This window comes from Pseudoliparis swirei, chromosome 1, assembly GCF_029220125.1.
Source record: "Pseudoliparis swirei isolate HS2019 ecotype Mariana Trench chromosome 1, NWPU_hadal_v1, whole genome shotgun sequence".
Taxonomy (NCBI): Eukaryota; Metazoa; Chordata; class Actinopteri; order Perciformes; family Liparidae; genus Pseudoliparis; species Pseudoliparis swirei.
In genome coordinates, this window is record NC_079388.1 from 17,174,332 (window position 1) to 17,186,154 (window position 11,823).

General features: G+C 47.3%; 1 protein-coding gene across 3 annotated transcripts in view; it reads right to left on the reverse strand.

Moving 5' to 3' along the window:
* kiaa1522 (KIAA1522 ortholog) overlaps positions 1-11,823 on the reverse strand; it is a 38,218-nt gene that overhangs the window by 7,070 nt on the left and 19,325 nt on the right. For 2 of the 3 annotated variants that reach the window (XM_056412000.1, XM_056411994.1), the window contains exons 3-5: positions 870-1,028; positions 333-376; positions 118-256 (exon numbers count right to left, since the gene is read on the reverse strand). In XM_056412000.1, coding sequence (XP_056267975.1) covers positions 118-256; positions 333-376; positions 870-1,028 — 342 coding nt within the window. Of the gene's footprint in view, positions 1-117; positions 257-332; positions 377-869; positions 1,029-2,721; positions 2,868-11,823 lie in introns of those variants that run through there. The other variant, XM_056412009.1, reaches the window with a different exon arrangement.

The following is an 11,823-nucleotide window of genomic DNA, read 5'->3' on the forward strand; positions in this document are numbered from 1 at the left end:
GGTTTGTCATCGAGCAGCAAACCCAGGAACAAGCTGCTCACCGCACGAGCTCGGCGATCGGCTCTGATTTGACTGAGATGAACGAGACGCGGACGCCTCCTGCTCACTGTGCTTTACCTTGGCGGGTGAGCGCCGGCCTGGTCGACACCGCAGAGGTCGCCGTGGTACCGGTGCTCCCGGCGGTGGATCTGGACGTCGGAGAGTCGCCTCCGTCCACGGAGCTGATGTCCTGCTCCGGACGCAGAGTGTCTGTAGACTGAAGCGGACACACACGGTGTGTTAAAGTCGGGAAGGATGAGAAAGACACAACGCGGAGCTTTGGGGGCACTTACAGCGACGCTCTCATCGTCGGGTGAGTTCACTCCGTTGGTGTGTTCTGTGGGAACGAAATAAGACGATAAGACGCAGAATCTGAAGACATGGTTCATACACATGTTGACCAATGGATTTCTGGGACTTTTCCAGGACCTTTCCATGACTTTAAACCAAATTTCCATGACCAAGAATTTTGTGAAATCTCGTTGTATACACGAGTGTACCTTAGACGACACAACTGGATGACAATCGTTTGATTAAAAGAATAAATATTTATACAAATGTTCATTCTTTGAATTAAACTGTGCAAACGAACATATAAATATAACAACATTTTCATTACTTTTCCAAAACCTTTGGGATAGAAAAATGTTACCGACTTTTTCCGGGCCTGGGAATAAACATAAAAAAATTCCACGACTTTTCCAGGTTTTTCGTGACCGTACGAACCCTGCGAATACGCTCAAACTACAACCGTAACCTTCTGCAGTCTTTGTGGGTAAACTTTAATTCGATGAGTTTGCCGGACACACATATATGCCAGTAGGTCTGACCTTCCTGCTGCAGGATCTTGAGGCCTTCCTGGGCCTCGGTGTGCAGGTCCTCCAGGTACTGCGGCCTGCTGCCCTCGATGAAAACATTCTCCTGGTAGTGCTGGGAGGTTCTGTAGTGGACCGTCAACCTCTTCTGGTCTCCGTTCCCTTTCGGGCCAGCTGTTGGGATAGTGGGGAAAAGAAAGGGTTTGGGTTAAACGGAGAGGAAGACCAACGCAATTAGGTCTTACGATAATAAACAACAGTAACGTCACTGTTAATAGGATTGAATTGGTACCAGGTTAGACTTTTCCCTAATTTGCCCATTTCTTTTTTGCTCTTTGGAACATGAAAGTGCCACACTTTACTCTGAAATCACACGCGCTCTCTACTCGCCTTTTAAACCGTCTTTCCACGACCACTTAGTCCGCTTAGGAGACAAACACCAGCACCAGCACACTCAGCGGGTGTCAAAACCTTCATCAGCTTTACAGGGAATCCTCGGCACCTCCACCTGTCTCGAGCGTTTGTCAATCTGTGCACCTCAGCCGACCGGGTTCGGTGGGCTTGATCCAGACTCGGTGAACTTTTGCCTTTCTGACCTCCTGATCTCCCTTCTAGCCACAGGAGGATGAGATCAATCTGGATTGTCCGCATGTAAAGATGCCACTGGACCCCCTGCTGGGATACCTGCTGCGTGGTAATCAAGCGCTCCCTTCAGAATGGCTTTACTCAAAGTCAAGAGGACAGCCAACAACAGAAAATAAAAGCAAAGTATAGCGGGGCCAAGTAAAGACCCGTCTAAAGTTCAGTTCTACTAACCTTCAGAGTTCTAGAGATGGAGATGGTCCTGAGTGTGTGCACACAAACAAATGGAGGTCCCCTGGTCTTCACTGTTGTTGCACGGTTGGCTAACACATTAATGTTTTGATGTGACCACCAAAGACAGCTGGACTTTAGGGGCTTGTGGTTTGCCTGTGAGGCTCTTTTTGTATTCTAGAGGACAACATTTCAAAGAATAAACTGAACAATGAGGTTTAATTGTATATTAAATATATATAAAAAATGATGCCATTAGTTTAAATTATTATTATTTCTTATCTTTATCTGTATTTTTAGTATGCGTGTTTGATAGCTTTGAGCTGTGTCAGTTATAGGAGTTGTACGTTGTCTGTTTTTCGCTCATCGAAGGTCAACGCGAGGCGTCTGCTTTCACTCCTTTGTCACTCTCCCAGTCTCACCTGGTAAGGTGACACGGTGTGGGTGTAGGTACTGTACGTATGTGTGTGTGTGTGTGTGTGTGCCCAGACACAATGCCCTCCCCTGTGCGCGGCTGTGGGAACTCTCAGCTCGTTGAGAACCTTTGACGGTCTAATGCAATCCAAGAAACAAGAGACCGAGTTCATTAGAAAACCAACCGACTGCTTATCTCCCTCATTTCAGGTGGGTTTTTTTTTCTCTCACTGGCCAGTTGAGATTAATTGGGAGAAGGAGCTCATCAAGAGATTCCGTCGGACCCCTGAAGGAGATTTAGGGCTTTTCGGACGATTTAGACGATGGCCAGTTAAGCCCCTTATACCCTTCTTAGATTGCCTTCAACTCTAATTCTTCCATGCTATTGTTTCAGTCAGACAGAGAGACGATGAAGAAAATCTGCAATTATCATCACTCAACCAAAAACATGCGACCAAACCACCACAACACAAACTTCATAGGCCGTATCACGTATCGTAAAAAGGTACCCTGAACTCCAGAAGCAGTACTCTTTCACTTCGCTTTGACCGATGGGTCAAAGCGAAGTGAAAGAGTACTGCTTCTCTCTGAAGTCTAAAAGCCAGAGCTGCCAAACTCCTCCAGGTGAGTCAGCACTCACCCTTCTTCTTGAAGACCGACAGCAGAGAGCGGATGCTCTTCCTCAGGTAGACCACCATAGCTCACACGGAGAATCAAAACATTGCGGCGAAGCAACGTAAAAAAAAAAAAAAAAAGTCCAACAAGTCCTTTTCGTTCCGTCGACTCTCGTTTTAGAGGAAAAAAAAGATCCGGATGCTCTGAACTCTGAGGATTTTGAAGAGGGATGAAAACCTTCGAGAGGCGTCTGGTCCTGAGAGTGACCGCAGAGTGAGAAGCCCTCTCCTCCTTCCTTGGGGAAGGACAAGTGCACAATAAGATCCAGCTGCCTCATCCCCGAGTCTGAGACCCTCCTCCCTTCCCCCTCTGCTCTCTCTCTCTCTCACTCTGTTTTTGCTCTGTCGCTCCCACCGGCTCTCTCCATAGCGATGCTCTCTCCCTCTATTGTCAAATGATGACGCCCCCCCCCCCCCCCCCCCCCACACACACACACACACCCCATTAGCAAAACAGATGTCAAAGTTTGGCTTTCTGGAGGCATCCACTCTTCACCCAAGAGAGAAATGATGACCCCTTAAGATTTATCTTGAGACCCCCTGAGGGATTGTGACCCACATGTTGGAAACCCCTCTTTTAATGAGTTTACATAAAGTTTGAACTTTTAGTTTCAATACAAAATGCCACAGTATAATATATTGGTGGGGAATTTGTAGAATACAACAACTTAACTAGATTCTGAGAACAATCGATATTTTCTTTTGTGGTATGAGAAAGAAAAAATGTTAAAAATGTGAACAAAAAGGAAAAAGACTTTCCCAAACTGTTTTCCTTCTTTTCTCAGGACCCATTTATAAATAAATTCACAACAGGCCTGATCTCTAAATATAATATGTTGTCCCTCGCAGTGAAAAGAACACACAAAAACTATTTCAATGCACTCTCTTCCCTGTATCCCTTTCTCCAGTAGCCCTGCCAATCTCTCTCCTCCTTTACATCTCTCTCCCTCTCTCCCTCTCTCTCTCTCTCTCTCTCTCTCTCTCTCTCTCTTCCTGTCTGCCTCATAGCCACAGAGGTCTAGCTCGAGTTTAAAAATAGCTCGGCTCATCATCGTTTCCCCCGACAAACTGCAGAGGGTAGGACGTGCAACGCGGCTGTGGAAGAAGAGAAAGAAGTAAAAACAGGTTGATTCTGTTCCACAGGTTATCTCTCCCCCCCCCCCCCCACCCCCTCCCCCCCTCTCATCCAATAGGAGCAGCACTTGATCCACTGGCCCTCTGAATGGGTGTTTGTTTCCCAGTAAAGGAGGCACAGCAGGGGGGCCTCCGGCTGGCCCCCACACTTTGTCAGAGCGCCCGGGCCCGGGGTCGAGTGTGTGTGTGTGGGGGGGGGGGGCTCGAATAAGCCGAGGCCTTCAGGAGAGCAGCTTTAGACGCGGGAGTCATGCCAGAGGATTGACTCCGCCGGTGGCTTAACCTGTCCCTCTCTTCACCTCACAGCCTCACACCTCATCTCCCTCCATACGCACTTCTCATCTCACTCTTCTGCTCATTTTTACACCAAAGCTTGTCATGTGGTTCCGGATGATGTCACTCATATTCATTTGGGCGCGACAGTTCACCACTATGGGACAGGTGGGAGCTTGTGAGCGTCAGAGGAAAAGAGGCGACGTGGCCCTTTAAGTTCCAAACGGTCCCCTCAATGCACCTTTAACAAGTGCCAAGTTTGAGGCCTGTGCACCCCCCCATATCAATATTCATTAGAGGGCCTAAAGAGACACCATCTGGTCTTGGGGAAGAGTGGGGTGAGGGGGCTTTAGATGCACACACACACGTCATTCCATCGCTGAGGAAAAACAACAATGTGAAAGTAGCATCAGCTGACTTCCACAATAGGACTACAGAGAGGTGTGTTTGAAACTACAACCATAAGTGTCTGTGTGTTGTCGAGGTGGGATACTCGGAACAACCTGAAGATAATATTAAATATCATCTGGGCGGTTAGCAGGTCAGACCGTCTGCTGGAGGACGATCAGAGGTCAGGGAGACAACAGAACGGGCTCGTTCAAAGGTCAAAGGTCAGACGGCGAACATCTCGTCGTTACCGAGAGACTCGTTTAAAATAGAGACGATTTCATGTCGTAGAGTTACGATCTTCAGAAACAGGAAATGGAAAATGTGTTTTCTTGATTTGCTTCATTCATTAACTCATTTATTCATCTGAACATTCTCTGGTTGCAGCTGTGAGGCTGAACGATGACGATGACGTCATCGTTCAGCCTCACAGCTGCAGCTCCGAGATTTAAAACTTGTAAATTAAATCCTTTGACATGATGATACATTTTAAACCTCTTCAATAAAAGGCAAATATCTCTAACCTCATCTCTCTATATTAAATATTATATATTATATATTATATGTTATATATTGTATAATATATGTTATATATTATATATTATATGTTATATATTATACAGGGTCGTAACTTCTCTTTCCACCAGGAGGCGCCGAATCGACTCCGACTGCATGAGACTGCAAAAATAGCTAAATGTGAAATATGACTCCCGGTGGACTGACCGAGCCCGAGCTCTGACACACACACACACACACGCACCCACACACACACGCACGCATACGCTCGCTCGCACACACACACACACACTTATTGGAAAATATAAATCCGGGGTTGAGTGTCAGCTCATCTCATGACCTCAGCTCAACCTGTCATTAGCTTCTCAGAGAGAGAGAGAGAGAGAGAGAGACTTCATACCAGGTGAGCACCCAGGGGCCATGAGAGGGGGCCGGGTTTCCACTTCATGCCCGACTGGGCTTGAAAACGGACGCTGTGTGTGTGTGTGTGGGTATCAATGGGCGAGTGGCTCAGTGCGTACATGTGTGTGTGTGTGTGTGTGTGTGTGGGTATCAATGGGCGTGTGGCTCAGTGTGTACATGTGTGTGTGTGTGTGTGTGGGGGGGGGGGCTTTAAAGATACAACAACACAGGTAAAAATGAAAGCATTGTTCATAGTGCCCCTGGGGAGGGTAGGGGAGGGGGGGGGGGAGAGGGGGAGAGATCGAGATTGAGATCCAAAGGCCAGCCCGCTACTGTATTTAAAAGGGGAGTGATTAGACAACGAGCACCAGCTGTGCTAATCGGCTCACCTGGCCTCCCCCGACTCCTCCTCCTCTCCCCCAGCTCCTCCCCCGACTCCTCTTCCTCTCCCCCGGCTCCTCCCCCAGCTCCTCCCCCGACTCCTCTCCCCCAGCTCCTCCTCCTCCCCCGACTCCTCCTCCTCTCCCCCAGCTCCTCCTCCTCCCCCTGGCTCCTCCCCCAGCTCCTGCAGGAGTCCATCCAGGCCTCCACACACGCTGCTACTGTGCCACCGGTCAAGCTACCAAGGTCGTCTCTACGGCTGCTTCAGACAGAGAGGCAATATAAAATGACAGAGTACAGGAAGAAAGGTGACCAGCAATAAAGCTCGCTCCAACGCACGCACACACACACACACACACACACACACACACACACTGCTCCCCTGATTAGTATTCCATGGCTGTTGGAGGTGAGTTATGAGCTTCCATCCAATGATCAGTGTCGTATAATATATATAACCATATATATAACCATATATATAACCGGCGAGGCCACCTCACCCCCTTCCTCCACCCCCACCTCACCCTCCTCTGTGCTTCCAGTGGAACGTTCCATGCGTCTTCAGACGATCTAATTGTCATGTCATGTGACCGGTGGGAGCGTTAGAAAAAAGAAAAGAAACACATCTGGGACCCCGGAGAGGTGGAGACAGAAGGCCGGAGACGCGAGGGAGGTCGGTAGCAAAGAGGAGGAGGAAGCAAGGGTACAGGAGAGAGGAGGTACATCAATCAAAGTACAGTCACGACTTGTAAACCTGCGTTCCTGATCTGAGAAAGGAGGAGAGAGTCTTGAGGAGAAAAGGGTCAGAAATAGCAACTCTCTCTCTCTCTCTCTTTTGAGCATGCGTCGCTCTCTTTGCTCTCACCTGTTCTCTCTCTCTCTCTACCTGATAAGGGGATTGTGGGTATTTTTCCAAGAGGCAAAATAAAGATTTTAAGTTTTACTCTGTGACTTCATCCATGGCCCTCGTGCCCAGTGTGGCGTCGTCCGGTCACCTGTCTGCTCTCTCTCTCTCTCTCTCTCTGCAGGTGATCGTTAGAGAGACACCCGAGGGTGTTCCCGGGGTATTTAAGTTGTTGGGTGGCAGCTGGGAGCCTTCCCCCTGGCTGACCCTGGTAGACAGCACCGCCCTGCTGACTCCACACATAACATGACTTAAATTGACCTTTTAATCTGGTCTAATTTCCTTTAATTTGTGTCAATAAACACATCTGGCTCACCTCTGTTCCTTTGAGCCAGGTGGTAACATCTGTCACTAAACGTCCGTCCTCACATGTGACTCAGACTCACGCTGAGTGAGTCCTGGATGCTCTCCTTTGAAAACTTCCCCCGAGATAAACACGTCTTATTTTAACTCAATAGTTCCTCGCTGAGCGGCTGCTCACATACTCCCAGAACCTTCTTCTCCAAATGAAACACAATATCCAGATGTCTCAGTGTGGTTTATCTCATTATTGATAGAAGTACGTCTGGTTTCCACTTTCCTCCGAACCGAAATGTCACTTACATCATTTTACGTCCAAATCCTCTGGAGGTTTATCAGGATCGTGGAGAGAGCGCTTAAGCCCCGCGGCTACGTGACTCACGCTTCACGAACAATGATCTAAAGAGTTAAATGTATTATTTTTTTACTTTAAAAAACTCAAACTAATCTGGACAGCTGGTAAGGTGTGGCTGCGTGTGTGTGTGTGTGTGTGTGTGTGTGTGTGTGTGTGTGTTCTACACGCTACCAGCTGTGGAAACGTTGGTACGTCTGTCTATTTCTGAAGCATTTGTAGTTCTGTGTATTAAAGTTTGTGATGTTGTGTTTTATTGTTTTAATGTTTTCTCTTATCTTGACCTCCAGTCTGAAATAAAAGTTTGATTGATTGACTGAAAGCATAATTACATGCTGTCAAAAAACTGACCTTTCCTTTAAAAGGAAATAAACAAAAGCTCCTGAAGGGCTGAAGGTCACGAGAGGTCAGGAGAGAGGAAGAAGTCGACGACCTCCATTGACCTCTATAATAAGAGAGGTCGGCGCAGCCAGAACGCGCTGTTTGATACCATTAAACCCACCGTGTCGCTGACGCTCCGAAGCTCAGACGTAAAGAGGCGGAACATAAAACTCGTGGGCGTAAAAAGGCGGGAAAAAGATACCGCGGACAAGGGAAAAAAAGTCTTCTTCTCTCTTTATCCGACCCCCCGACTCTCTCCCTCTTCAAAGGGAGGAGGACCAAAGGAAGAGGCGTGGCCTCCGCCAGCAGGATGATGGGATATGGAATATATCGCACGCCGCACGAGACGGTCGTAATGAAAATAGCGGAGGAGGGAGGGGTGGAGGAGGGAGGAGGGAGGGGGGAGGGGGATATCTTCTGGCAGCCTCGTTCTCGAAATTATACACAGCGTGTTCCTCTCTTCTTCACCTCCATCTCTCTCTCCCTCCCCGATTCCATCTCCCATACGGTTTCATCACACTCAGTACAAGTCGTATATATATCAAGAAGTTAAAACAGACGGGAAAAAAGGGAAGAGGAGCGTGAAGGGGTAGAAGATTTGAAAATAAAGTCTGAATAATCCGGTCGAGTGGACGGACGGTTGACCTCATCTCTCTGGTGAGGAGCCGAGGTCCCCCCCCCCCCCCGCCCAGTTATGAGAAGTTAATATGAGACATCTGGAGGCCTGTTACATCACACGTGTGTGTGTGTGTGTGTGTGTGTGTGTGTGTGTGACCACCTGTGGATGCAGCGCGGCGAGCTCACGGTATCCACCGTCCTCGCCATGGCGTGTCTCCGCGAGTGTTAAACGTTTAGTAGTGGATAGCTCAGCGTCACAAGTGTGTGTGTATGTATGCGTGTGTATATGTATGTGTGTATATGTATGCGTGTGTGTGTATGGGTGTAGGTGTATGTATATGTCTGTATATATATGTTTATGTCTGACATTTGTGTACTTGTTTTATGTTTATATCACTAAACAAATACAAAATGTAAGTGACAAAAAAAACAAGTCACACATTCCCCTCAGAGGCTCTGACCCCTCACATCGGGGAATAAAAAACTCCCTAAAAGACATAAAACGGGGGAAAGAAAGAAGGGAAGAACCCTCAAGGGAGAGGAGATGAAGAGGGACGCGTCTCCCACGAAGGCCAGAAATGAAACGGATGATCACACAGTCGAGTCATGTGACATCAATTATACGGATAGTGAGTCACAGTGACCCCCCAAGGGCGTCGACCTCACACTGTTTGAGTGTTTAAGGACGTAAAGCTCAGAACTCTTGTTCAGTTTCAAAGTAAAGCTGCACAGTTAATAATATTATTATTTATATATCATAATAATTTTCACTGATGACATCAAAGAAAGTAAAAATCTGGTGATATTCAAGAAAAAATGTAAAGACATGACTCTGGAGAAGTACAGACGTAACAGCATTGATGAAGCATCATAAGTAACGGGTAATGGGGACAAGTTTTTTGTTTTGTTTATTGTTTTATGTAAATAAGTATGTGTGTGTATTTATGTGTGTGTGTGTGTATGTGTGTGTATTTATGTATGTGTGTGTGTATATGTATATATGTGTGTGTGAATATGTATGTATGTGTATGTATATGTATGTACATGTGTATATGTATATATGTTTATGTATATATATATGGTTCTCTGAAATAAGTTTTTTCGTGAAATTACAGGTTAGGGCACTTATAAGCTTGATAGCTTCAGCCTCGACCCTTTCGGTCAGCCACTTTCTTCTTTTGTTGAATTTTGATTTTTGTATATTTTGCTGATCAAAATAAACTAAACTAAACTAAACTAATAGATGTGATCAAAATTACTTTATTTATTTATTTATATGTCGGAGCAGGCACAGATGTCATGAGCTACACATCATATGCAAAAAAATACGCAAATAAATTCTAATTTCAATGAAGGGGGGTTGGAGGTTCAATCCCCGCCTTAGTCGATGTGCCCTTGAGCAAGACACGTAACCTGAGCTGCTCCCTGCGTCTCCGCTGTATGACTAACGCAGGCACGTGCACAGACATTTTGGGGGGCAGGTGCTCAAACCAAAAAAAAGGGCACCCAATGCCAAAAAAAAATTCTGACAGAGTTGAAGCATAAGCAGCATTACACTGATGATGTAATACATCCTCAACCTGCGTTTCCTCTGGCAGCATCAGACCGCTAGCTTACATTTTCTTTATGAATAAAGATGAATTATTAGATAGCAACAACAGTACAAGCGTTCTGATTGGCTAATGGGTCGTCATCCCAGCCACGTATCGCCCTCCTCGCTGGTCTGATACGGATCCGTATTGCCCTCTTTCGTCATTTTCAAAATGAGCCATATTGATAGACATCAATAGCCAAGAGCAGTGGTCCTCAAACTAAGGCCCGCGGGCCGGATACGGGCCGCCTCCACATTTGGCCCGGCCCTCTGAACAAGAGAGGCCTTATGAATTGTTTTTCAGTCTGGCCACGAAAATCCTAGACTAGCCCGTTAAATAGAAGGGAATAAGAATTATCTCTCTTCTCTCTCTCCCTCTCTCTCTCTTTTCTCTTGAATTCTCTCTCTTTCTCTCTCTTCTCTCTCTATTCTCTAAACATAACTAACGTCAGTAAACAGCTGGACGAGGCTTTGAAATCACGGAGTTTTTGTTTGTTTATTTGTTTAGGAAACGTCGGACCAGTTGTGACGTCATGTTTTCAGCAGCGTAATGTTGTGGTTGATTTATCACAAAACAACGTCAGGGGACAAACACCGTCATGACCTGTTTGTCTGGTGCTGCGGGTCAGAGGAGAAGGAGGTGCAGACGCTTGGTGGCGCGAGGAGACCTGCGCGGAGGAGGAAGTGGAGGAGGAGGGAGGGGCGTGGCGGGGGGGGGGGGCTCGTGAGCGTCGCGGAGCGGGTCGGGGCGAAATTCTCACAATAACTCAAATAAATGCCCCGTCGGATATTAAAACACATTTGGGGGGACTTGATGACAGAGAGCGTAACTTTTATTCTTAAATACGGATGAATAAAAAAAATGTGTCTCCAGCAAAAAGGGCCCTTTACTCATCCAGGGCAAAGGGGCGGCTGTCTGATCCCGACGCTCTCGCTGTTATTCCCATATCATCGGGACACGTGACGTACGACCTCTCAGCCTCACGCGCGGGACGCGAGTTCCAGGGAGCGCGTGTTTCATCGGCCGGCTGAAAGCTGCGTGAATGCGGCACACACGCGGGGGGGAGAGAGAGAGAGAGAGAGAGAGAGAGAGAGAGAGAGAGAGAGAGAGAGAGTGGTCTTTGCATCAACAGAGCTGCACAACGCGTCGCGCACTTCTCGTCTCCTCTTGCTCAAGCCTTGTTACTGTGTAACACGAAGCAGCTGCAGCCGCCAACAGGAAGTGAGCCTCACGTCAAGAGGTTGTGTGTGTGTGTGTGTGTGTGTGTGTGTGTGTGTGTGTGTGTGTGCGTGTGTGTGCGTGTGTGGATGGGTGTGTAAAAAAGGAAGTGAGCCTCATGTCAAGAGGTTGTGTGTGTGTGTGCGTGTATGGGTGCGTGTGTATGGGTGTGTGTGTATATGTGTGTGTGTGTCTGTATGTGTGGGTGTGTGTGTGTATGGGTGCATGTGTGTGTGCGCATGTGTGTGTTTGTGTGCGCATGTGTGTATGTGTGTGTGTGTATGCGTGCGTGTGTATGGGTGCATGTGTGTGCGCATGTGTGTGCGCATGTGTATGAGTGTGTATGTGTGTGTGTGTGTGTGTGTGTGTGTGTCTGTATGTGTGGGTGTGTGTGTGTATGGGTGCATGTGTGTGTGCGCATGTGTGTGTTTGTGTGCGCATGTGTGTATGTGTGTGTGTGTGTGCAGTGTGTGTGTGTGTGTGTGTGTGTGTGTGTGTGTGTGTGAATGTGCAGGATGCATTCACACCCCAAACTTTCTGAATAAACTCTCCGTGAATAAAACGACAATCACAACGCAGACACCGACCACACAAACATTCATGATCAAGA